General features: G+C 37.2%; 2 protein-coding genes across 2 annotated transcripts in view; one reads left to right on the top strand and one right to left on the bottom strand.

Moving 5' to 3' along the window:
• Positions 1 to 133: 133 nt before the first annotated feature.
• CARPB (Carbonic anhydrase-related protein B) lies at positions 134 to 26,444 on the bottom strand. Its single transcript, XM_033347659.2, has 10 exons — positions 26,110 to 26,444; positions 21,008 to 21,119; positions 19,847 to 19,897; positions 18,681 to 19,009; positions 13,700 to 13,795; positions 13,491 to 13,557; positions 8,995 to 9,149; positions 2,077 to 2,205; positions 1,952 to 1,997; positions 134 to 1,018 (listed from the first exon to the last, which is right to left on the bottom strand). Exons 2-10 carry the CDS (start codon positions 21,069 to 21,071, stop codon positions 1,002 to 1,004), a joined length of 954 nt encoding a protein of 317 aa, XP_033203550.1. The 5' UTR covers positions 21,072 to 21,119; positions 26,110 to 26,444; the 3' UTR covers positions 134 to 1,001.
• Pngl (N-glycanase Pngl) overlaps positions 9,429 to 27,954 on the top strand; it is a 53,380-nt gene continuing 34,854 nt past the window's right edge. Inside the window, exon 1 of the mRNA XM_033347637.2 lies at positions 9,429 to 9,530. The gene's annotated coding sequence lies outside the window, so the exon portion shown is untranslated. The remainder of the gene's footprint in view (positions 9,531 to 27,954) is intronic.

The raw sequence follows: 27,954 nt of genomic DNA, 5'->3' as shown, positions 1-27,954 counted from the left end.
AAGACTCGTGGGGAATCCCACGTGAGAAGACAAAGCGCGCGAGATAAAAGGATGTGGAACAGATTGGTGGGATTACTCGCGTTGTTGAACGTGTTCACACGGAAGGTAGGGTTTCGATGTCGTTATTTCCGTCTACGTTTTTCAGCATTTTATTACAAGAATATAGTATAAACTTTCGCTCGATATGTGTGTGTACATGTTAAGTATGTATGCATGTATGCATGTATGTTGTATGTTTTATGTATATGCAGGTGGCGGTATGAGTGGGCGTATAAGGCGCGAATTTCCATCACGCGCGAATCTTTAGTTTTTCTTTTTTTTTTCCTTCATTTCTTTTATACATATAGAATTCTCGTGTCTTTCGTTTCTATCCCCGTACCTATCATTATCGTCACGATCATCGTAGTCGTCAACGACCCCAACACAGGCCACGATAGTCATAGCTTTTTTTTCGATAGTTGATCGATATACGTATAATAATATATCTTGTGTTAATCTTACGTTTTTTTAAACCTTATCTCCGCTAAATTGTAATCTATATATAGGTATATCTTCTGTATATGTCTCTCTGTGTACCTGTCTCTGTGTAATCTGTGTATTCTTGTGTTTCTTTTTCTTGTTTTCTCGTTACTGGAAACATACTTGGCAATTCACGTCTAATAGTACAACGAAGCATTTTTCTTTTTTTTTTTTTTTGTTAATCTTTCACGCTCTTCTTCGCGTCATTCTGGCTTCTCTTTTCTATTTCACACGTTCGTTCTCTCTTTCTCTCTTGCTCGTTCACTCGCTTCCGCGCGTTCTCTCTCTCTCTCTCTCTCTCGCTCTTCCTTTCAACGATACGCGCCACGATGGCCTCTGCTCGATCCGATCGACACGATGACCACTGGTCGCGCTCATTAATTGATATGTCAGTGGGTTTTTATCCTGCTAACTGCGTGGCTCCAGCTTGTCCCAGGGAAAGCGTAGTACACCTCCAGCCGCTGCTATAACTCGCTACGGGGTTATTTCCAGCTGTTGGCTGCAACAAATATAAAAATAACGTTAAGAGTCTTTATCGAAATGATTTTGGTCAGCTTCTATTATTAGATTCACGATCTATTCGTATGTAAATTAGGTCAAGTTCATTGGAATACAAAAGCCAGAAGGGTGATGGATTCAATTTGTTGAGGAGAATGGTTTGATCCAGAAAAATTGTATATGGAAGCTACATACATATTTTACTCGTGTTTTGGTTCGTGAAAGTCATAAGCCTATATTGCTAATCCTGTTGTTTTCAAGTTCTTAAGGATTATGATCATGATAAATTAATGAAATTTGATAAGAGTAATCGTTCTCTGTCACTATGTTAATTGATATTTGGTATGCCAATGAATATAACTTTTCGAGAGTCCTAAAGATTCTGATGGTACATAAACAGCTAATTAATAACAAGGATTATCTTTTGCCAAAATTTCTGTACCAATAGATACAATTTTTTAGAACGCCTAAGGATTATGCTGATAGATAATCAATTAATCATACGTAATAACAACCATTTTTTGTTACTAAATCAGAGAAGAACCGATTCTGCGATTTTTATAATATGCTCTAGAGTATCAAGCTCCTCTCATAAGAAAAGATTATCTACTACCGCCATCTGTTGTTTCACACATTACAATTCTGATTAGCTTGCGTGCCATTTTATTCATAGCCTACTGTTAGCAGAAAGTTGCACAGTAACCGGTACATTTAATGTGCCAGCACGTTCCCAGTATTCTACCATTACCATTCCCATCAACACCTGTTATCAGTAACTGGAAACAAAACATCCAACTCGATGGCCATTTTTGCCCAACAGAGAGCCGCAGAAAATTAGTCGGTGGACAACTGGCGCAACAGTCGTTCCAGCTTTGTATCCGAACGAACTTTTCCCATTTCACGTGGAACCGAGGCGGCAACCAGCTTTTCATACCTTTGTAGTATATGTCCCTATTCATCGTCGGACAGTTCTTCGGTCCCTGAAGAGGAAAAAGTTTCCAGACAATTATAACGGGTTATCGCACGGTTGAAGGAACTCGTATACGGGAAAAGCGTTACCTGAATGTTGAAGTCGATGTTCGTTCGAACGGGACGATGATGAAGCGGTTGGGGCGGTCTGAAATTATTCCCAAGCGGCGCGTTCGGATGATCCTTGTCCCCTTGCATCAATTGTCGCAGCGCGAGAAGCTGCAACGAATCGAGTCAATATCACTTTCCTTGTTTTATCCCCTCGCGTCTTTGCTTTCTTCTTTTTCCAGGCTTTGTATTCTTTTTTTTTTTTCTTTGCTTTTTGCTCGAGTGAAAGATTAATAACCTGAAAGCTTTGAAAGTTGAGGTTTTTAACGGCGATCGTGCAGATTGATTCGTTTGATTTTTTTTAGCGACGGAGATTGATGTGTTTGATTCTTTTTTTGTCGATCGAGTTACTTTCAATTGGATTATTTTATCGAAGAACGGGAGATTGAAATATGAGGCTGGGATCGTAATTTTAAACTTTCGATGTTTCGATCGTTCCCACGAATACTTTGAAAGTTAAGCATTTTAATAGATGTCGTGCAGGTGATTTGTTTGATTTTTAGCAGTAAAATATTTTTAATTGAAATGAGGGGGAGATTGTAATTTTGGACTAACATAAGTTTTATCTTTAATGGATATAAAAAATAACAAAATTTTGGTACACTTCCTACAAAATATTATTGCAATATATCAAAGAGTACGTTTCTGTTCCATTGAATTAATACAATCTGTTAATCAGAAAGCAGAAATTTTCAATAAGAGTAATAGAAAATTAATGAAAGTTTCGCTAAAACGATAATATTATACATTAACGTGTTTAATGAATTATTAAAGAATCTGCGACAGAATCGAAATTTCAGGAATGTTGCGCCTCAAGTAACACGCTTGAAATAATAACGTTCCATTAACCTTTTTAATAAAAGTAGAGTGCGAACTAATCTGATTAATTTTGTACGAATTATCGGCTGGCGAAAATGAAGTAAATACGACACCCTGTTCTTTATCGTCTTTGCATTTTATAATGGCTTAATGGCCCAAACAGTCTCCGTGAGCCAACAAGCTACTAGCATTTACTACAGAACGCCTATTATAGATATTGATTTATCGATTTATCAATTTTGAGAAACTACAACACCGACGATCTTGTTCTTATCGCTTTTGCATTCTGCTCTTTCAAGACGACCTTTCCCTCCTAACAGCTTAATAGCTTGAAAGTTAAGGTCCTCGATGCCTGTGCTACACAACAGCAGTTATTCGTATCAGCTCTTTGACTTTTGACAGGAATATTCCATTACAACACCTGCTCGTCCTTCCCATATTTCAAACTCCTGTTTAACCTCGTTTGATTATCCAGTCGGAGAAAATTGCAATTAGTTTAATAAAAAAGTTTGTTAAAATTCATACCCAATTACGAACTTTTAGAGTTCGTTTTACTGAAATATAAAATATCAAGTTTGATGATAATTATTTATGATGGGGCACGTCTCACCGATTTCGACGACCTTGGAATATGTTGTCAAGATATTCATTCTGAATAAATTTTTCCTATACCTATTCTGAACAAATTTTCGCCCTTATTCTATAAAATATACGCAAGAATATCACTATGTATTAAGTTGTATTTATTGAGTTATGCATGATCCGTTTTGTACTAATAGAACTAAATGGAGCATATACAGGGTGGTTGGTAATTGGTGGTACAAGCGGAAAGGGGGTGATTCTACGCGAAAAAAGAAGTCGAAAATATAAAATAAAAAATTTTTTTTTTATTTTTTTTATATTTTTCCATCGAGACAACGATCTACAGTGAGGTCCGTTATAACGAGACATGATAAAGTGCACGCGTACCGAGCTAAAATTCAAAGTCGATTTTCTCGAAAACAAAGCCTCGAACGAAAAATTTTTATTCTATATTTTCGACTTCTTTTTTCGCGTAGAATCACCCCCTTTCCGCTTGTACCACCAGTTACCAACCACCCTGTATAACTCAATAAAATAATATAAAACAAACGGTGTGTTGTGCATCTATTATCACCTTATAAAACGAAAGATACTTTTCGGACAACCTGATACAGTAGAGCTCCCCTTATCCGAATATCTTGATATTCGAACATTCTATAATAATAATATAAAAATAATAATAACATTAATATTATCCAAATGCTCTGTCACTCAAACGTGATATTTCCCAGGAACAGATGCCTTTTCACGTTTCAAATATGTACGCATTTTACTAGTGTTCATATAGAACGTATTCTTTCCTTTATTCGACCGAGCATTCGGAAAAGGACTTCGATGGCTCGAGGTACGAAAAGAATGTAACTATATGCAGTTAAATTATATGTTAAATTACATATTATAAATCCTAAAAAAATATGGGTTCCTTAAATATTAACCTTAATCCGCATGTGAATAAATAAAATTCCATATCAGAAAAGTGATTATCCCACTATCCAAAAATTCTGTCGTAATAACATTTTTGTTTCCCTATCACTCATCTAAATTAAGATTTATTTCAATTATTAAAGAATAAATATATATTACGCTTTACAATTATTAAATTTATTGCTACGTATTATAATTATGTATATATAACATATAAATATGTACATCTGTACGAGGAAAAATGAAAATATTCCGGACGATGTCACCTCGTTAGAAATATCAGGCTCGAAAATGTGAGCTGGAAAAAGTGGGCTAATAATCGACGCGTCGACATCACGGGACGCTCTTTTCGCTCTAATGGAGGGCCACGAGGCCGGGATAAGCTTACTAGAATATTCGATACACCGTGTGCACCGGTGGTTTTCCTGGTTGGATTTTTTTCGGTGTAACGAGCAATACGCTGCGTGCATGTGGGTTCTTCCCTGTACGTGTGCCGTTTGTTTGTGTGCTCGGTTATTTTGCATCCCTTTGATGTCGCCCCCTGGGTAACTTGCCCCGAAAAATACTAGCCACGTAATCTCGGCCCTCTGTTTTAGCAAGTATAATTTCTCGCACGCCACCGGCGCTGTCCCCGATAAATTTATTAAAATGCATCGCCGCCACCCTCTGTGGATACGTAAATCATCCCGCGAAAAGTGGCTGTTAAATCATCGATCAACGCGCGGTCGTCCTCTCCTCGATATCGCCGCGAATAAATTAGTTTCGCCACGAAACTTTCGACATCCAGTTTTTCCATCGTTCCTCTTTAGTCCCTTCTTTTTTTCATTCCAGCTTTGATTTTTATTTACGGTTAAACGATCGAATATTGATTGCATTTTTTTATGGTTTTCGTGGTTTCTTTTTCAGTATTTAGCTTTTACGAGGGTGTGGAATTGGTCGAAGGGACAGCAAATTAAATTTGTTATTATTACACGAAGCTATGGGTTGTCATATCTTTTCCTTTTGTCTACAGCCGTACAATGGCTTGGGAGTATCGATCGATTGCATTGTTCTCTATTTATTCTCTTGATCTTTTTATTGTTATATATTCAAGAAGATTTCCGGGATAGAAAACGTAATCAAGGTGAAAAAGGATTAGGGTAGCAGCTTAAATTTGATGCTATCGTATGCGGTTCTCGAGCGTCCAATTTTATCATATTTTTTTAATTGTTGTGTAAATGCCTGTGATTATTCTAATGTTTTTGGGAATTCCATTTTTTCAGTTATATTGATATATAGAAGACATGAATTTGCATGAACATCTTCTATTTAACATTTAAAACCAAAATACTCAGCGCTATTTGAAACACGTTTCATAATGAAAGTAATAAAATATTAAAATCGCTAGGTATATAAGCTATTTGTAGAATAATTCGATTAATAATTTAGAACAATTAGATCAATTTTAGAATAAATATATCTCGGTATTTTCGTGCACAAATTTTGATATTCTACAGGGTGTTTCAACATAATTTAAGTGGTGTTTCTTGACGCTGAAATAAGACGAAAATGAAGAATAAAAAAATTGCGTTTTCGGCTTTGTATAGAATTTGATCAATCAAATTTAGACACTTCATTAGTAATGAAAATATCTAACTGAAGAAACATATATTTTTTTGTCTAAATAACATTTCCTTCTATACTTAAAAAGGTGATTTATCTGAAATTAAACATTCCATAAAAAGAATAAATAAAATTAACCTCCACATACAATTTTTTATCTAATTATTCAATTCTTTACATGAAACTTCCTCTTATTGATACTTGATCATCCATAGTTGATCATTCCACTAAAAAAAAAAAAAAAAAAGAAAAATCTCCATCTATGCAAAAATTATTCAAAAATATACTATTATTCAAAGAACTTTTTCTATCTAATGTTCCCCTTTATCACTTAATCTAATAAATACACGCGTTACTTTAATCACCAAAATTACCCTACTCTAAATACAATTTACCCCCGTCACCCAGATAACCATTTCTCTTAAATTAAAAAACGAGTTTCACGTTCGTTGACCGATTCTTCCACTTTGCTCGGTAACAAAGCGCATTTTTATATCGATCATATCGAGCGCTCTATCCGAGGCACTGGAATTAAAATCATATCTCGTACACCGGCGTATCGAGATTAATTCTTCCTTTAAAGAGCTCAATACGGAATCGTTCGACCGGCAAAGCGACGTTTCCGTCAGCAAGTCAATAGACCTCGATCCATTTTATTCGCGTCTCAGACGTTGTTTGCACGCGTTTGTTTTTTTTTTCCTTTTCTCTCGCTCTTTTTTCCTTCTCTCCCTCTCCTTTTCAAAGGCTTCGTATCGTTCTGCATATCGATACGAACGAGTTTCTCGATGATAATACGCGATGCATCGATTACCGATTCGCTGGCCGGTAATATTAAAATACGAATCTGACGGCGGGAGCACGCGAGACACGGAAAAGGGATCAAGTTTTTCCCGACTTTTTGAAAGACAGAGCAGGGGAGAGACAGACAGATAGACAGACAGAAACGGAGAGGGAGAATCGTGATAAACGATCCATTTGGCTGATTGATCCGCAGACAGATAGATCTATTATGCAGCGAATGAAAACGATGAGTCGACTGCCCGTTTTGAAAAATTATGCACTGTACGCAATTGAGATCGGCTGTCGCGTCGCTGCCCCGATCGAGAATGACGAACAACTGCGAGGCAAGTGGTGTACTAATACGTTGGAAGTGAATTTTTCGAGTAAACTCTGTTAAGTTTTTTAGATTTTTGTATTGCAATCTTGTTTTAATCAAATTTCCTGTAATGTTTGAAGGAAAACTAGCAAAGGATTGAAGTTCAAAACGAGTTTTTCCTACTTTCTTACGAACTGAATAAGAAAGTTTTTATGCCTCATTGCCATCCTCGAATTTTGATGTCCATTTTTTTCTTTCATTTTAATAAAATAACTTTTAATGGTTTTTTAAGCTTCCTAGAGAGCTATTACTTTTTATCCTCGTAATTGAAATGAATTCAAAGTTTCGTTTTAGCTAAGTTGAAGTTACTGTGTTGAGAAATTTCTTCTTATTTTAAACACTTAGGATGAGTAACTTAATTGACATTGATTTATTTAGAATATTTCTTCCGAGAAAATATGGAATAATTTCACAAATATACAAACTCACAAATACCATATAAACAGTATAGGTGTATATTTATATATTTAGCTGGCGTATCGCAACGAACTGCCAGCTAACTGAATTTCCTACGCTATGATCGAATTAAAGGAAAAAATGATCAACGACACGGAACTGTCCATTAAACTCTGCCTGCCTCGCTATATAACCCTTAATGAGTAGCTTCGAAACCGAATCTTTACTTTGTAATTCACCGCCTTAACTTGCCAAATCAGCCATTCTGAAAAGAAAATTAAAAAGGGGAAAGAATGGGAAGGAAGAATGAAAAGAAAAAAGAAAAAAAATACATTAAGACATCAAAGCGTGATAAGGAACTCACGTAAACCAATTTTCTTGGTCTGTGCGTGCTACGTGGCGCGCGAGATTACGCCCGCTGTTGGCCACGTGAAATCGTTAAAAGAACATCAGAAACTGCTTTCGTGCGTGAGTTACTACGATTCTTCAAATTGTCGGAGCTCCAAATGCGGGCCTCATCAGTGACGACCGCAGAAACGAAATAAGGTTCTAGATACCGGGACTGCAAGTCTTTCAATTGTTGAGAAATTGAAAAAGAACCAGAGAGAAAGAGCGATAAGTACAAGCATCGAGAATTATTCAAAATTACTATTATTCTACTCTACATAATTGATATAATTTTGATTAAAAATTGTATTGATATTTTATCAGATACTAATTGAGAATAATAAATGTTTCGATGAATTTTTCGTTGTCGTTATCGAGGAAGTGACCGACATAACATTTTGACCGACTTAATTTCACTCGATTAATAAGTCGAACAACAACCAATCAAGTATTTCCGCCACTCAAAGGTTATCGTAACATCGCTGAGAACATATTCACCGCATGCTTCAACAATCGAACTGCAGAGAACCTAAACCTCCTCTGGCTAACTTGAAGCCGGTCATTCAACAGTAGCAAATTAACCCTTGTTCGTAGTCATAGAGAACGAAGATCAGCAGAAGCTGCATAGCCAGCTATGGAAACTTCAAAGTTGGATCAATGTAATTCCTATCCGCAATGGCGCTATGTGATGGTCGATATTCAACGACTGCGTCTTGATGTCGCTATTCTCAATTCAATGTGCATAATTTTATATAATGTAATATAAGATATAGTCGTTTTAATTAAAATTGTAATTTTAAAACTAGAATACGTTCCACTAAACGTCAATAATATCGCAAACATTATGACAATTCACTAGTAACATTGTAAAAGTTACCTTACAACATATTGCAAGTCTTAAAGTGGTTAAAATTGCATATGGTAACAATTAGGAAACTTTTAGAAAAAAAATCACCAAACCATTATGTTCGATACCATGCGAGCGAAGGTGCACACACATATATACGCATATTCAATGAAAATTTCATCCTCACCTGCTGCTTTGTGATGTATATCGGCTTGTTCAGGATGATCCACGTGGTAGTCTCGTGGCAGGCCGGCATCGTGATGGAGCCGTCGTACGTCATGTAATATTTCGTGTCCGGCAGCAGTTCTCGTACCACGAAACGTTTAATCTCCATCGCCTGGCCTGCGTGCAATCGGTTCGATCGATAACATGACGATCCGACAGCCACCGTGACGCGCATACGTACCCCAATTAGCATTGGCGTTCCTTAACATGCGCCTCTAACGCCTGATATTACACTTTTATATGTACTCTGTGTACTTCGTGTCGTTAATGGCCGAAAGAAATATTCAAAGAAGCCCGCGGCGCGCTCTCGATCGATAATACCATGAAAACAGCATTGATCCAGAGAGCGTCTCGAGCGTTTACTTCGACTGTGAATCGCGAAACCGATATTTCGCGTAGCTTTTCTGGAGGTACATACTTATGCGCGTGAATTTTATTCTTACGTGAGAGATTCTAGTTTAGAAAGGATTTCTGAGCTTTTGCAAGAAGAGATTAAAGGTAATTCACTTTCCGTTTGTTATCGGGTAATCTCTGACTTTGTTTCTGCTGAAGTTATATTTGAGGTTAGATTCGACGTTCGTGTCGATTGAATGTTCGTTCATAGCGTTGAGTCTTTGTGAAATTCCCTGCGATACGAGTGAAATACTATTTATAATAAGGAAATAGTAAGCGCTATCATCTTACGAGATTACGTTTGTATCGAATACCCATGCATATTTTTGTATTTAGTATATAATTTCTTTTATGATATTTACATCGATTGAATGTTTGTGTGGTTCTTTATGTTTAGCGTAGAATCGTTCAACGTTTCGTATTATTTAAACGTTTTATGTAGGTCGTTGTTGTATTTAACTTGGAATCTTTATAAAACTGACTACGATATCCGTATACCATTGAGAAACCGTTAAAGATAAAGAAATAAAGTAAGTATTATATTTGGCTGTTTTAGTCTGTGAATATTAATTCCTACGATTAATCCTTTGTGAGCTGAATATTCTAACCTACAACACTTCCTATATACGACGTGATACTGTGTGCCACGCGATCGCTATTATTGCCAGCGTAATACCTATTACGATTTTACATGCTGATCAAGGTATCAATCAATTTATTACACGTATATTTAAATTATTCTTTTTAATGCGGTAATATATAAAATCAGGTAAAATACATAACACTCGCTTTTCCACTATTCGTCAAGCACGGATGTGACAGAGTGACGAGGTTATAAAGCTATATGCGATGCTCATGAAATTCATCGAATCGATATACGCGTCCGTACCGTATAAAGGGTTAATTATTTAGAATTTGAGGTGTATACCCATGCTATTCCTGCTTCGCGTGCTGTACAAAATGTCAATTAACTATGACACGCGTAACGAAGTTATTCTTTTAACTTTGTATGATGTAAAATTAAATAACGTTCGTTGAACGCGCATCTTTGTTCGAAACGCGTGGGTCAATAGCACACAAAGGATTAATTATACAAAATTCCCGTATTTATACTTTCTATTATTATATTACTAACTTTCTAAAACGAAGAACAGAAATGTCAGGTAATCAATACACGTTTTATTATTGAAGCTATCATTTTTCGATTTTATGAAATCATGTGAAATGAATGAAATGTGTATTTTGATTTGAAACGTGTGTATTCATAATACACAAAGGATTAACCTATTAAGGACAAAGCAGTTAAATAATGTGAAATTCTTATTTAAAAAATACATAATAAAATAACTTTCATATCGATTTTATCGAGATACAAAAAATGTATTAGAATATAGATAATATTTGTAGAATAATTGTAAAATTGCATAAACTTTTTCTAATTGGAAAAGGATAGTTCGTATCATAGTATTAATGTATATATTAAATGAAAGAAATGAATATATTTATAGAAATTTCATAAAATGAAAAAAGCAATAATAATGAAGAAAATATTCTGCAAATCTTCGAGATGATCTATTTATATAATCTCAATGGTAAAACATGCTTCGATGTAGGAAATTAATTAAAATTTCTAAGAAAATGGTTTAAAATATGCCGATCCTTAACTAGTTGATTGCCCGAAATTACATATATTTACTTTCGGTACAATAAATTTTTTCGATCAAGGACGAGCTAATTATGCAAATGGTGTGTGCTAGTCGGCCATCGATATCACGTGCAAATAATCGGTGAAAAAATCCTCTTTCGACGTCGATAGCGATCGTTTACTCCGTCTGATTTTATTTGGAGCAAGCAATATCCTTAATTAGCTGATGCACCCCCAGAGAAGAGTCCTCTCCCCTTCTATTTTCAATTCGCATTACTGTTTTCGTTTGACGTGTTTCACCGGAAAAGATGCCTTTTTCTCGGCAATCGGAATCAATTAGTTTGCAATTAACGTGGCCGTCGTTGAGAACGACGACTTAAACTGGTGATTATACGAGGAACAATTTGAAACGAGAATGCGACGATAAAGTAGGATTTAATAGCTGAAATCGTTTTGGTTATTAACATACAATTTAATTTTTAAAGATTCCTCGTCCCTTTTTTAACTCTTTTTTGTTATGGTCCATTCACTTATACATTTACAATACTGGATAAAACAAAGCATAAAATTGCTACTAAAATTGGTGCTTGTGTATGAGCATTGGTAATTTCTCTATTAGACATTTTTTGCCGTATTGATGAAAGTAATTTATATAGCAGCATGCATTGTATCTATTCGTTGCTCTTGTTAAATACAACTCCGTTTCGTAATATTCTAGTGACATTTTGTATTACTTGCATTCTTTTGTCCATCACTGTATATGTGTATAATAAATGAGTACGAATCTACAAAATTATTCTGCGAATAGCATTATATTTTCCAAGTGTAATTTACTCGAATCAAAGTAATTTTTATTTATATTCTGCTTATCGATATAATGGAATGTTTATAAAATTTCCGAAGGCGAAAACAAAAGATCAATAATGCACGGGGATTGATTTAAAGTTCTTATTTTCAATGTGTAACTTTAAGTAGGTAGAAAAACTTTCGTTTAAAAATTCATCTAGCCGTAATCTAATGTTAATGACAAATAGACATTAAACATATTAAATTTATCTTCGATATATAATGTGAAATTAAAATAGAAAGTTGTGAAATTTGTTTTCAAGTATCATACACGATCATGGACGGTCTTTGCTGTTGAAAAGTAATTAAAATCTGTTTTTTGCGAGCCACCTTTATGAACCTCTCTTAATTAACTTTTTTTTTTGTTCTATTGACACATTCGCAGTGGCTGACGTAAAATTACGTCTTTTCATAAGCCACAGCTGGTTGCAGCTGGCGTAATTTTGGAAGATAACAGAGATATAAGAAAACGATATGAAACTATAAACGAACTTGAAAGTTTTATAAATATATTCACCTTTTTATCTTTTTTTTTCAAATTTATTATTTTCATTACAAATCTTTTGGTGATAAGTTTCTAATTGTGAATATGTAAAAGGAGTAAAATGTATTTTTACAAATTAAAATATATATTATTTCTACTAATAACGCGACAACCAGCTATTGACTTATAGCTTGAAAAATAAATTACCAGCTGCAAAAGTGTCAATTCAAATGTATAATTGAATAACATATTCGATTTGATCGTAATTGCGTATTCAATTGGATTAAAGTATCCTACAGGGTGTACCCAAAATGGTTTAATCGAACTGATTGAGTCTATTTCACGAATTATCTTAATGAAAAAATAAATCGATATTCACGAATTAACTTTCGTGCAGCGAAAGTGTGGAGATTCTGGTTGTCACGAGCGTTGAATATTTTTCTTCTTTTTTTTTTTTTTTTTTTCCCCGATAAAACGAACTGAAACGATTTTTCGCGAAAATGAAATTTAAAAATGAAATCGTTCATATAGGTTGATAGGGTAATAATACGTGGATGTAACTTATAAAGTAATTAAATTTGCAGTTCGGCTGGAAAGATTGAAAATACCGTGTATAACCTTTGCCTCGTGAAAGTTGAATAATCTCGTAAAACGAGCCAATTTAAAAGCAATTTGAAAGAAGCAATTTATGTATGAACCACTTATTTGTCAAACCGGTAAACTCCATAAAACGAAATTTATAGAAAATTAATGAAAATACGCAAGATAAGCATCGATCTTTTCAAGCACTTTGACACTGAAATGTGAAAAATTTCAACAACACCAGCCTAACCACTTTGGCTTGTGAATGTTCATATGCAAGTTCCTCTTAATTATTCAATTAACAGGATGCCTGTTAATTAAAGTACCATATTTAGAAGGAACTCACGTATGTATGTGCATAGAATATGCGTGAAACGTATCGTGGATTTCGATCAAACATATTCCAGGCACACCCTTCGCACTGTGTATCGCGAAGCAGCGCGTGGAAACTCGATTTCCTCGAGAAATTCGAGTCCGGTCGGGTGTATTAAATTACTGACGGTCTCACCTCCGTATCTGATCTTATCCAGCTGTTCGGTGAATATTCGCAGCTCCGGGTTCGAAAGGTCTCCAACCTGAAAGCCAACCAGCACACAGGCTGTATCTATCGGTTATCGCTTACCGCGATCGTTTTACGTTTAGCCGATCTTTCGCAGAATGGCCCGTGAAAAATAATACGTAAACGGGCCTGTGGCCTGTGAGAGATTAGACATGTACCTGGAGGAGAAGGGACACCGCCACGATCCCCTGCGCCCGCTGCAACGCGTCCGAGAAGTTGTTGTATAGTTGCGAGTTGAAGCCGAATATCTGCAACTGTTTTCAAACAGAAATTAGGAAATTGGATTAGTAGCGATAGCTGCGAGTAAGACAAGTTGTGATGTTTGTATCATATCGAGTAGCTGCGATTTCGCTTAACTTTCATATAGTCGATTAAATAGACAAATTGAACTTCTCAATACGAAAATCAGGCTTCTCAATAATGAATAGGGTGATCAATTTTCTTGATTTCATGGAACTTTTAAGTAGCTCGTATGCTTTGCCAGAGCAATAGCAAGGCTTCCAAGCGGTGAAAGGTTATGGCTTATAAAGCTTGCGTAAAAGATAAGTAACGTAACAAATTGCTGGAAGATAGGAAAAATGAAGAGTGATGCGTAGAAGATAAATAATAGTGCATCGTTGGTGTGTAGATGCAGGTAGCACGGCGGTGTAGGTTTTAAGAAGTTTAAGGTGCGTACGATCAAATAGAGCTTCTGGAGAGTTTGAATAAAAGGGATATGGCCAGGCAGATCGAATGGTGGAGTTTTCAAGTAACTGGAAGTCTGAATATTTTGATGTAAAATAAATTTGCGTAAAAAATTAATAGTATAGTGATTTATTAGAAAATAATGAAGACGAATAATGCAGTGAACTATTGGTAAATAGGAATAACGTGGTGGCGCTTCTAGTTGTAAGTAGTTTGAGACGCAAGCGATCAGACAGAGCTTTTGGATAGTTTGAATAAAAACGATATGGCCAGGCAGAGTTTTCTAGCGGTCAATCGAATGGTGGAGTTTTCAAGTAACTGGAAGTCTGAATATTTTGATGAAAAATCAATGAGAATAATGCAGGGAACTATTGGTAAATAGGAATAACGTGATGGCGCTTCTAGTTGTAAGTAGTTTGAGACGCAAGCGATCAGACAGAGACTGTGAGTAGTTTAAATCGTCTATCGGTCAGACAAAAGGTTACCAGCAATAAACGGAATGACGAAGCATTTATGTACGTAGCTTTATGGACTTTTAAAATATTAAAGGGTTAAATATTTTGAAGAATCACCAAAGATAATCTTCAAAGGGTTCGTTTACTTTTAAAGGAATATGGATGCGGACTTAAACAATTTAAGCTGGCAACAAGTTTTAAGAGGATTTGTTCCACTTAAGCCTGCGCCGTTCAAAAACCCTTTACCCACTGATGAATTTCTAATGAATAATCCAGCGAGTGATTTCTTTTTTTCTTTAACGCGGCGGAAGTTCGATCGAAAAGCACAAATTAAAATGAATGCAGACGAACGAAGTGCCATCGTGAACGCGAATCAACCTTTCATTGTCTGATTTTATTTCATTTCACGCGACATACGTGATAGAAAAAAACTATATATATATATATATATATATATATAGTCTTTTCAATGTTATCTATCGCAGATTATTCTACTCTCACCGCATCGAACATTTTATAATAAAAAAGAAGGAATTTCGTCGTTTCCATGGTTGATTTTCGTCTCGCCTCGAGCGAATTTGCCACGAAATATTCCGCGAAAATAACCGGAACAATGAAATTTTGGAAATTCTCTCGACGCTTTTCAACAAACAAATTTGCAAAATTAATAAAACGTTAATCATCCGGCTGAAATGATCGCACGTTTTCGCCAAATTCGTCGACGAAGAAACGACGATGATGCTGAGGATAGAGACGAAATCAAGCTTAGAAATATCCGGATATTTTGATCAATCGTAGTAACGGTATATAAATTTTACAAATGTGTAGAAACGAATGATGAACTAGCAATCAGAAGCAATACTCGTTAAATTTTTATAATGTCATCAGACTATATAAAAGACTATTCATCACTAACATCAGACTATTTTATTAGTTACTATACTGCTTCGAGTATGTTTAGTAAAATATTATCACACAATTGTATTAGCGTGAGAGAAGCTTTTGCATCAATTTAAAAGATCCTTCTTAATCTGATTTATAATTAGAATAACCCAAATATTTCATTAGTTCCTATCAGAAAATTAGATATCCTGTGTTTAAAATATTCTTTCGCGTTTTCAATAATTCGAGAAATACTAATCCGTATACGCTTAATCTGGCCAAACCTTACCATTATTATAAGTTTACCAGAATGTCTGAATACTTATGAGCTAGTAGTATACTTGAGCCTATCACTAAAAGTGGTGGAGGAATGGTCGTCTCGTCACGCGAATAAACCGGCCGCCATATTAGCAAAGTTTTATAATTTTTTCAAATTCCGTGTCGACCAACTTTCCCAACGTCGATGTAACAGGAACCCGCAAACTGTTAAAAGCTATACGTTTTCGCGGGCCGCACGTATATCGCGAGTCTATACCGGTAACCTAGTTCGCTAGTTCTGACCCAGTTCGAAGATTAATACTTCGAACGTGGAATGAGAAAAAAAAAAAAAATAAAAGAGGAAAGAAAGAGAAGAAGAAAAAAAGATAGAGGGCGGTGCTTTCACGTTAATCAGTTCCAGTTACGTGATCAAGTGAATAAAAGTCGTGCTGTAATCGGCGAGTATAAGAATCTGCAGATAGACGGATACGTATCGAAGAAAGATCGATAATCGGATGTCCAGGAGGCTAGGCTTTCTGATAGAGGCCGATAGTCTTGGCCACTCGATCCATGAGATTAGCGAAGACCAGTTATTGGAACAGAGAAGTCGATGTTGCAGCTTTTCAAGGCGACGTCGATGTCTACCTCTCACTTTTTATTTCTCTTCCTGTTTTTGTGAAGTGAAACATCCCTGTTGATTTGATTTTCCAGTAAATTGTGTATTCCTTCGTATAACAACTTTCTTTGAAACTTCACTTCCTGTTAATTCTCAAGCTTTCATCTTGTTCTCGTTTCTTTAAATTCTTTGTCGATGTAATGTTAGGTTACATGTCTTACTTCTTTTATATTTCTGTTTCTAATTTGGCGAAGTACCTGTTATATTTCGGAGATCTTTTATTCTTTGATCTAATTAAGTCTTGAGTTTCATTTCATGTTATTTATATATATATATATATTTTAGCAAGGCTTCATTTTATAAAAATTTGCTGATGATTTAATATTATTTTCGGGAAACATTTCTGTTCATTTCGTTTTGCGTTTTATTCTTTCGTCAAAGAACTCTTTTGTAGGCTCTATTTTCTATTGTTTCCTTTATAGTATCTAGCGTTTTTGCCACGCTTCTGTTGTTTGGAATTTATTGTTGATTTAATATTAAGGTACGTTTTTAACTTTGTCGTACTTTTTTCTCTATTTTTGCAAACGCCTGCGTCGATTTTATTTTAGATTAAATCTACTATTCTTTGGTTTAGAAATTTTTATCTCTGATTCTAGATGTATTTCGATCTTAATCAAGCGTTCATCCTTTAAAAATACACGACTGAGTTCATTTTACGTTTCAGTTATTCACATGTCTGCTGTAGGACCTCTTTAGCTATGTTTATATTCTATCGATCTTGTTTGACTGTATTCATTTGTCTACTCTAAAAAAAACTTTCGAACTTTACTTTCTACGATCTCTTAATCCGAATTTTGTCAAATTTTCAAAAATTCAATTATTTTCTAATTTCCTCTATTCGTAATGCTAATATGGAAATTGCAGATTCATTCGAAAAACCTGAACCGAGTTCCACATGTTTTCTTTACCTAGGTAATTTGAATCCCATTTCACTCTGAATCCACTTCGAATTCAGAGAGATATGGAAATCTCGAATTACTAATTGATGCATGATTATCGTGCATCTGCATTTATCGTACTATTACTAAATTATTGACGTAATTCGAGGACTAATAATAATAGCAACAAATTAGTGGCCAGTACTCATCAGCCACATCAAACAAAATTCACAAACTATATTGAATTTTATGTTCAGTGTATTAACGCTGCCTGGCAGATACCACGAAAAGATTTGAATTATTAATCACAGACCATCTTGTGGGAATATAGTTCGGATATTATAATTCGGAATAATGTTATCAATTGGCTATTGTTATCATAAACAATCGGTCCCAAAAGACTTTATTTAAAATTAATTAAAAATAATTCGTCTATAGCAATCAAACCTCGGTTATTGTTATCAATGGTGATAATTATACTCAGGGACGAACGATAAGAATTCTTAGCAAATTCCCACTAAATGAATCTTTTCTTTCGAATTTTATTCTTAACCAAAACATACTTTTTATTCTCTACATGAGTGTATGGCAAGAATTTTTAGATAGTAAATAAATCTTGTTCTGAAGCGTACCCTTCATCTTTTCAAAATATGTTGTCGAAGGAAAATATGAAAAAATGACTAATGGAACTACACAGGGGCAAGGAAATAATATGATGGCAGAAGCGAAGCAAAAGCGTAAAGGTTTCTGATGCATTTAATATACAATTTGTGAGAAACATAAATTGTAGAAATGTTGCAATCGTTTGATTTCCATAGCGAAAACCTTGTATCTTCATTGTAATGTTATCAGACTGTGTAAAGTTATTGTTATTATTAAAAACTGCAAGTCCCAAAGTGACAATAATAAGCGAACTCCATTCTATCGTCTCACGATTTCATTTGTAACTCAAATGCATCTTTTCATCCGCTACAATATACAATAGGAAAGACACGGCTGAATAAAAAATACCTCGCAAAATCTCAGACGAATAACCAGACAAAAAGATTCTACTTTCACGATTCTACGATTCCTCTTTTAAAACCATTCGAATCATGACATAGACATGTTCCACGTTACAAAAAACAAACAAAATATTTAGATGCTCTTCTTCAACTGAGATACTCTGTATTTACTTATTTTTAGGAAGACAACAATAAAATAAAAAAAGAAATAACACCTGCATCACAACAAGTTCTACTACTATTTATTCCCATGAACAGTGCCATAAAGACCCACTACAGTGGGTCCAATATAAAACACTCACCTCAGCTGGAAACGCATGTCCATCCACAGTGTGCTCGCTACCGGTTCGATCGTCTAATCCAAAATGCAGATGGATCTCGTGGAACTGGTACCGGTAACTCAATGGACCGCCCGAGATATTCACAGGATGACGCGTGTCGTTGTCCACAGCGAACACCACGCTGTGGCCAGTGTTTGCCAACACACCACCAACTCTGTGCTTGTCCACGTGCAGAGGTTGCAGGTTCGGATCGAAGAGGAGCCTGGATGGCTCCAGATTCACCGGCGATTGCCGTCTGCCCTTGTGGCACAGCCACCAATCCGGATTGATGAGACCCCAGAAGCCGGGACCTTCGAAGCCGAACCGATTAAACGACACGTTGAACGCGACTTTCGAGCATCGATTAACGCGCCCAGCCCTCGAGACCGACTATAACCCCTTCCCCGGAAGAACTTTCCGGCACGATAAGCTTTGGGGATTAACAGCTACACGGCTGTTGGGGAGGAGTGGCGTGAAATTATTTCGCTGAAGGGAGTTTACGATTTGACGAGATCGTAAGGTTTCAAGGGGCATTCGATGGCTCGACGAGTTCTCGTGTTTCAGAGGGTTTCGATAGATTGGAAAATGTTTGGTAACATTGGAAGATCAATGTGACTTCTTGCGGGAAGAAAAACAGTTTCTAGTTTCTTATGGAATTGGTGAAAGTTGTGGAAATGTTTGACAAGATTGGAAGAGAAATGATTCCTACGGGGAGAAACATGTAATTTATCATATTGTTGGATGGATGCTCATGGGCGGATTCTCGTGTTTGGGGAACTTGAACATGACTTCTGGTTCTTTACGGAACTAGTAGAGGAACAAAGACAGTAAATTCTAAGAATAATAGCTCTAAAATTGAAAATAAGTAAGTACATGATGAAAATAAGAAGAAATACACTCGTCGGTCGAAATTGAAAAGGAAAAATATATAAAAGTTCCTAAAAAAATGTTTAAGACCTTGTAAGTGAGCGAGAAACTATGCAAGTGGAAGTTATTATCATATTATTATAATATATATATATATTATTATTAAGAATATTGTATTTAAAATTATTTGTAACAAGAACCGAATAACAATTTCATGAGAACGATCACTTAAAGAATGCGAGTGTGTTTCGATTAATTGATAAGAGCATGGGATTCCTTACCGGAAATACCGTCATAGGTCCACCATTCCTCCCAGCTGACGGGCCTAGATTCTGCAAATAGTTCATTATCAAGAATCCCCGCGATGTCACTTATGCGACAGCAGTCCTTAACCTAGAACTAGTTGCGGTGAGTCAAGTGGCAAGGATATTCGGCCACACTCCACCGGATAACGAGCCACTCGTCTCAATTATACACTTTCTTGCTATAGTCTGGCTCTGAGTCAATTGGTCGCTCAAGGTCACTCAACCAGATGCTCCCTTCTTTTTTTTTTCAATCTGCCTACGTACCGTTCTCAGACACGTTTTCAAGAAACAGTGTCTACGAACCATCACTTGTTTCTTCCTCTTTGACGGCGCATGAAAATAGCGGCGAGGAATAACAGTAAATAAAGAAAGATAAAATCTTTGCTTTACAGTTTTTCTTGTTTTATTTTCTTCATTTTCTATATGTGTAACAATTGGACTGTCGATATTTATGCAATTCGACATTTATACGAACGAAACTGAATAAGTGGAACTTGAATGGGAATTTGTTTCATCTACTAAATATTAGTAAATATATAAATTGAATCTTTCTGTCAAGAGAAACCATGGTAAATTGAGTAAATTACGTCAGAAATTCTAGTTATTTAATTAGCAATCTGCATTGATAATTATGAAAAAATATAAAATGAAAGTTACATAAGAATTTAAATTAAATAAAATTGCTAAATATATATATGTATACAAGAATATAATGTTTCTCAAAGAACTCTGTTCTTGCTATATTCACAGAATGAATAGCTTGTATATTTACCAATATTAGCAATCTAAAATTTAAGATGTTTTCACTTCAGTGCTCCTTTACACGGATAAAGATGTCTATATGCGTGGAGGACGCATATGGTGTAATAATATTTCAATTTATGACTTCGCTATGTCCTTTCCACCAAGAGTCAATTTTTACCGATGACCCAAACACCAAGTCCTCGGCCACTGAGAAGACGTATCGCATGACTCAACATCTGGGTCGTCGATCCCAAATGGGTTATACATAATTATTTATTTAATTCTTCCCTCGCCACTCGTATATCACATCAATGAAAAATTCGGTTACCAAAGGTTAAGAACTACTGAACGCGATAGAACAGCATAGAAAAACACAAAGAAGTCAGTTAGTACCTTGTATCAGGACGATCACGAACACTCCCCAGACGCCCAGGAAGACGGAACTGAATGGGGCCATTCCTAGGACTGCGCGGTCTTCGTCAATTGGGCATCATTCGGCTCGATTCTATACAACACAAAAAGGAAAGGACACGATACCTCCGAGTGCACGTGTATCATCCTATATATGTATATCCTTTTCCTCCCCTCTCTGTATGGCCATGAGTCGTGTCCCGTTATCTCATCTTCCTAACCCTCGAGAATCGTGTCCAAGATCAATCGAAACACCAAGTAGTGTGAACCACTCTCGAAACGAAAGCAACGAACTTCGCAGCCACGACAGGGAATTTCTCTCTACTCGATGGTGAAACGATAACGACGAAAACCACAACTTCAATCGATCTACGAGCACACCGCAGGAATGTCTCAGAGCGAGCGGGACTTTTAATTAGCCAGCGTCACGCGACCGATTCGCAACTTGAGGACTACAACTGTCTGTTGTTGAGGAAAAGTCCTGCGGAACTGTACAGGGACAAAGGGAATATAGTAGTGTTTACTTAAGGAAGTATCTAGCCTTGTTTAAAGTGCCATTTTTACGTATCCTTTGATATTTTTTCCAAGGAAACCATATAGATGTTTCGTATTGGTTTTTTTACACATATATTTATTAACGATCGGAGAATATTTACCATTTTTTCCAAGTGAAAATAATCAAAGTTGAGTGAGTTATATGTCATTACGTAGAGTCTAGTTAAAAGAAGCATTCTACTGGCTGACACGAATCTGGTTATTCTACTTGTTTCCTCTGGCGAATAGAACTTACGTAGCAAACTGAAGGATATATTACGTCTTTCTCGTTTCTTCTCGCATTCATCTGATGCTTTCTTTACGAGAACTATATAATGCGGCCTCGCATTTTGGAATTGAAACATCTCGAAAGTGTTGGATCGATTGGAATTTAAACGGGCACTGCAGTACTCCGTTTCTTCATTTACCATCGTCCACTGCAACGACATTCGATTTTATCTATAGAGATAACATTTCTCGAGCAGTAGCAAATTTGTTTATCTCAACGATTGTATCGTATCTGTCTGAAACAGCCAATCGGATATTCTTTCTAACAAACTTCTTCTTTCATATGAAACCTAACCTATCCTAACCTAACCTAACCTAACCTAACCTAACCTAACCTAACCTAACTTAACGACAACGAAAAGGAGAGGACGCGTGTCGTCGTCGATAAGAGCCGCTGGCTCACGAGCCTCTTTCTGAGAAGAAAGAAAAGACAAATCTGCAGTCATCGTCGTTGTCGAAGTAGGGAGAAGTGCGCTCGAAAACGGGGCGGGCTTACTCGAATGTCCCCCGCCCCCTCTTTCACTAGGGGTGGCTCATTCTGTGTTCGAGTCCACTCCACCCCGTTCTACGGCACTCCAGGCCTGTGTTCTTAGGTCAGGAAAACTCGAGTAGAGGCTCCCTTCGAAACGTCGTCGATCGATCGATCCGATCTCACTGTGACGCCGCTATCCACGCCGAGTGTCTCTAACCTACAACCCAGCAGCCGGAAAGATAAGAGGGTACTCCGCGAGTGCGATGACTCGGCTCTCATTGGATAACCCCTCGTTTTTCTTTCGCCTTGGAGGCTACGGCACGTTTCTTCCGCGATTTCCATCGTTCTCTGACAAGAGATGCGCTGGATGCAGGTGTTGGTTTTAATGAAATTTGGCGCGGTAATAGTTTCGTACTATGTGCTATGCAGAGATAAGAAGATGGTTAACGGGATAGCACAGGGTCAAGGAATATTACACTGTTACATCGAGGAATAATACGCTGTTCTCTGTCACTCATCGTCACGCGTTACTACATTTTTGTATTATCTTTAGAATTGTATTGGGTTTATCGGAAATAACCAAACAGATCAGCAGTCCCTCGTATTTCTTATTTCTGCGCAGTACAGTGCAGTATAACTTCGCTTAACGTTTAAGAACGTTCCTTCCGCACTTTCGACCGCCCTCTGACAAGGAATGTAGTATTCGTTGATTTAAATAAAATTTGCTGCGGTGGTAGTTCTGTATGTGCAGTACAGCAGTACTGCGTTTCTATAAATTCCACTTATTTGAGCGAAACTTTAGTCGGTGCTTGATTAAATGAACTCCTACCAGTTGAATCCACTTACCCGAACGTGAACTCCTATTAACGAATTATCGAAAAATCATAGGTAGTTGGGGGAATAAATGGTCTCCTATTCCATCGCACAAGGCTTTTAAAAGTGCTGCAACTGAAAAGAATTCAATCCTGCGTTAGGAGATGACAGGAGATGCGTCTTATTCGAATATGGTCCTCGTTGATCACAATGGAATACAATGTGATTAAAAAATAAAATATCCAAACGTTCTACTACTCGAATATTTCGTTTTTCGAACAGAATGTCTGTTGGTAACAAATGCGTTTCTCTCTTACAAATACTATTATTACGTGTATTATTATATGTATTGGAACACACACAGCAAATGGAAACGACGCGAATGTACCTTTTTTACAACGAAAACTTGTGTAGTCTGGCGGACAAAAGAGTATGAGGTCGGTAGATATTAAAACAAACTGACACTTCCATGTGTAGGGAGATAGAAACAGATGATATGAAATACAATAAAAGTTGTTTAATGTTCCTGCATTTGGGATGTTACTAAGAACATTATCCGAAGAGATAATGCTTTAGCTGAATTGGGAAGTAGAATATAAGAGAGATGTGATTGATTAAATCAACTACATTATGCAAATTATTCACATATCGCTGTTTGTTTCTTTCGTTCATTCACATTGGTTGAAGATTACATTCCATAATACAAAACCTACTTCATAACGTTAATTGTATAAACTTAGACATCAGAGAAGAACTTGTTAAAGACGTACTGTGAAAATTAAATAGTTACTACAATATAGAAGCCTCAAACTCGGTAGTTTTACACTCTATGAAGTTTAATCCTCAGCCAGTTTCCGCTGAACATTGTTGTCACGAGCGTGAAATATTTCGTTTATGGCAATAAAACGAGAATCCAAATAAGAACACCTCCTATACGAAACACCTCCTATACGATCTATCTAAGTCATAATCGATCCAGACAAAGATTAACCCATTGCAATCCAAATTGCATTCAACGTTTTATCATTATTGGTTCATACTTATAAAGTTAGTAATAAATTTTCCCAATTAACGATAAGAACATAACTACTTCTTATGATTCTGCTAAATTAAATTTCGGCACGAAATAATATCAGTTTTATATATTTTACTAAAAGCAAAGAGAATGAAACGAAATCCATTATCGGGTTCAGCTAAACATAGAACTGCAAAGACTTAACCGTTGAACAGGCTGGATCAATTCTGACTCACTTTGATGTTTTAGGTATTTCCACGTTAATTCCTTCGTAAATTATATTACACGTTTTATCATGCGCCTTATTACCAAACTTTACAAACAGGTTTCACTGCCATAAAATAAAGTGACGAGGAAATGTGTACCACGAAAAACAGAATCCAAAAAATTTCAATGGCACCAAGAAAAATGTGTCTTGCATTTAAAGTAAAATTCAAGATTGAAGATCAACGTTCCTCACTACGATCCATCCTGTGCTAATAAACGAGTATTAAACAATTATCGATCGTCATCATCGACGACATCAACGATTTACCAGTTTCAAAACCCTCAATTACTACCCTATTCTTCTGTATTCTTTATAATGATAATCTAACCTACGTATAAACTTACACACCTTATGATAAGTCCGTATCGGTAACAAACGAACCGGAACGGAACGGGGATTGGTTCTGGGTTCAAGCATCTCAAGCTTCGTCTTTAATTAGACCCTATCGGATCACGATTGATCCCGTCGGATTTATTACCGAGGGCCCTGATAGTCGACGGTGTCTAATCGAGCGAGCCAGAAACGAGTCCTGCCGTTCGATTGCGCCACTCGAACGCAATTATCGAGCCGTAGGATTTTCGTTGGTGTCTCCGTGAGAGGCTTGATTCACGCCAAAAATCCTACCTGTCACTCTAATTCCTCTGATTCAACGTCAAGACTCAAACAGACAAAAAAGAGAACGAAACGAAGAAAGAAGAAGCAGCCTTCTTAGTGGTGTTTACTTTTCAGTCCGAAGAGAGCGCCAAGTGAAACGATCCTGAAACGCTTGAAACAACGAAAGGGAACAATTAGCCAAGTCTTACCCCAAGCCAGAGTGCAATGACTCGACTCACGGTTCTACCGTCGGTTTCTTCCCGTTTCTATGCCCACTCGTCCCCATAGATCACTTCTATGTTCTCTTCTCTACCCTTGGAATATGGCCAACGAGGAAGGAACCAATGAGACACACGTACGAGAAGGATGAATCGAGGAAACACTATATGTCTCTCGTGCACCGTACACATTAGCCGTGCACACACTCGTACACTTAGAGGTGCACACGTATGGACATATACATATATACACGTCGAGTAAGAGTGTCCTGTCCGGTCGAACGATCGATCGTAGGGTCGTGGTTAAACGTCGAGTCGTGTGCTTCGATCGAGACGATTCCCGGTTCAGGACACGGATCGCGTCTCTTGTCTGTCTTAATCTTAGACGCAGTTTGGTCCACGATTTTTTCTAACATAGACGATGTCTCGTTCAGCTCTAAACGACATTAAGATGACAAATGTGGACTTGAAAGTTTCTTAAGAAAAAAGAATTTCCACTAAAACGAGAAAAGCGTGGACGACTGGTAAGAGAGACAGAATGTATAGGGTCGGCCGCGAGCGAGACTTGGTGGGAGGACGAGCGTGCGAATCGATCGGCAAAACGCGCGATGGTGCGGCCAAAAATTTCGCGTGACGAGTAAACGCGGCGGCTATGGGCACCTCCTGGCCGCAATCAATAAATGTCGATCAAGAAATAGAAGCGTGCCAACGGCTATCCCCTTGTACACTCACAAATTGGTTAGCCTTATCTAGATCCTCGAAGTAGAAAAAAAAAGACACTGTTCCAGGACTAGAACGCGTACAGCTTAGTTCCTCGGATTATGATATCGGTTCCGTTGAAAAAAAAGTGGTTAAACGAAGTTTCCGCAGGCCGATACTGACCCGTGCACGATGACGAAAAGGACGAGGATCGTCTCGTAGCTTCCTCCTCCTTTCTTCCGCCTGCTCCTCTCGCTTAGCCACCGGCACACCACTTGCACTGCTAATACGAGGGAGCAGCGACACCGTACGATACGCGATCCCGCTAGTATCCAACCGAACGAGCCAAGACACCGATGTATCTCCTGAACGAGAGTCGGAACGATCGTTGGGACGGTCGCGAGTCGACTTCGAATTCTTTTTTTCCCTCTCGTGCGAAATAATCTCGTTAAAAGCGGTCTGCACCTTTGCGAAGGAACGACGAAGGAGGAACGACTGCCCTACGAGACCAGTGTATACGTTCCTCCTTCTCCCTCTCTCACCCTCGCGCTCCCACCCGATTCGTACTCCATCTAGATCTCTCGTCGGCCGCACCGGAGGCTGACGGCACGCATGCGCGAGAAAATAGTACGGGTATCTCTGTTTCTCTTGATAGTAGTTCAGCGGAGATGTATAGGGAACGAGGCTAGTTTCCAGCTCGTTCTGTCTTACTCTGGCTGGCCCTCCTCGGTTCAGGCCACATCGATGCTTCCGGACATGGGGGAACGAGCGTTTCGCGCCTCCACCGCTCTTCCACTCTTTCTCTCTCCCTCTCTCTCTCTCTCCCTTTCTCTGTTTCTCTGTCCGTCTCTCTCTGTCTCTCTCTCTCTGTCTCTCTCGGGCATCCTCGTCGACATGCGAGGACGTCTGCGCACTTGCCGGACCAGGACGAGGATGGAGCCTCCTTCGGGATACCGGAGCACCTGTGCGCCCTTTGCCCGCGACCTACTCGCGATTTTTCACCCTTGGAATTGGAATTGGTTTTTCAGGAATTATTCTGAAGGCTTTCAAATTGCTTTCGAAGCGTTTGATTGGATATTGCAGTTAATTATGCTCTCTTGGTTTAAGACGCTTGGTGTTGCGAGTTTTATGGTTAGCGGTCTTCTTCGTTGTAATCGTTGAGTTTTTTTTTAATTATTGTGGAAGCTGAATCTTGGTTTGGATTGATCGAGTTTTCGGTTTAATCGAGCCAGCTTGCCGTAGGCTTTAGAGCACTATCGGAGTTTTTATAGAATCTGGTAATTTTTATCCTTCTAGTAGGAATTTGTGGTTTCGTTTTAAGGGATCGTCGTGAAGATTGGATCCTGGATTGGTTTAATGGATTGTTAACATTTGGTTGTTTAATTGAATGTTGGAGTTAATTATCATAATGTGGTACAGGGATTTGAGTATTATTGTGGGTTTCATGGTTAGCCACTTTTACCCTTGTAATTGCTTGGTTTTTTTTCAGGAATTACTTTAAATCTACTCTTTAAATTAATTCAGTGAGTTTTATTGGATCTTGAATTTCATTATGATCATCTGTCTCAGGGTTTCTAATATTATCGCAGGTTTTATGAGATTTGCGAAGCGATTTTTCGCCCACCTAATTAGAATTGGCAACATTCTTCTACGAATTGTTACTATGAATCTCATTTCGAGTTCCTCCGATACATCCATTTGGAAATTTAATTATAATCATTAACATAATAACGTAAGCTTTTGAACGTTATCAGAGGTTTCAGAATTTGGTTGCCGATTTTTCACTACATTACTGAAAATCAGCACATTTTCCCACAAATTAACTTAAACTTCATTGTATACTGATTACATGTACATACAATTGGAGATTTAATTATAATTACCTTGGTTCTCGTGCATAGTAATTTACTTATTATTAACATTAGTGAATTGATATATAATTAGTTGTAGGTTACAGGCTTGTGTTGTATAAACAGCCCTTAGACTGGTTTGTCATATGCAAAATTCACTTGTAGAACTTTATTTATT

Source organism: Bombus vancouverensis, chromosome 13 (genome assembly GCF_051014615.1).
Source record: "Bombus vancouverensis nearcticus chromosome 13, iyBomVanc1_principal, whole genome shotgun sequence".
NCBI lineage: Eukaryota > Metazoa > Arthropoda > Insecta > Hymenoptera > Apidae > Bombus > Bombus vancouverensis.
The sequence above is the reverse complement of the archived record's forward strand: the minus strand, read 5'-3'. Positions and strand labels throughout refer to the sequence as shown.

Coding starts and splice junctions, on each gene's coding strand:
- CARPB (XM_033347659.2), bottom strand. CDS start 21,071: ATGGCCCCATTCAGTTCCGTCTTCCTGGGCGTCTGGGGAGTGTTCGTG. Junction 19,898..21,007: donor CGTGATCGTCCTGATACAAG/GTACTAACTGAC, acceptor AACTATTTGCAG/AATCTAGGCCCGTCAGCTGG. Junction 13,796..18,680: donor GACATGCGTTTCCAGCTGAG/GTGAGTGTTTTA, acceptor GTTTGAAAACAG/TTGCAGATATTCGGCTTCAA.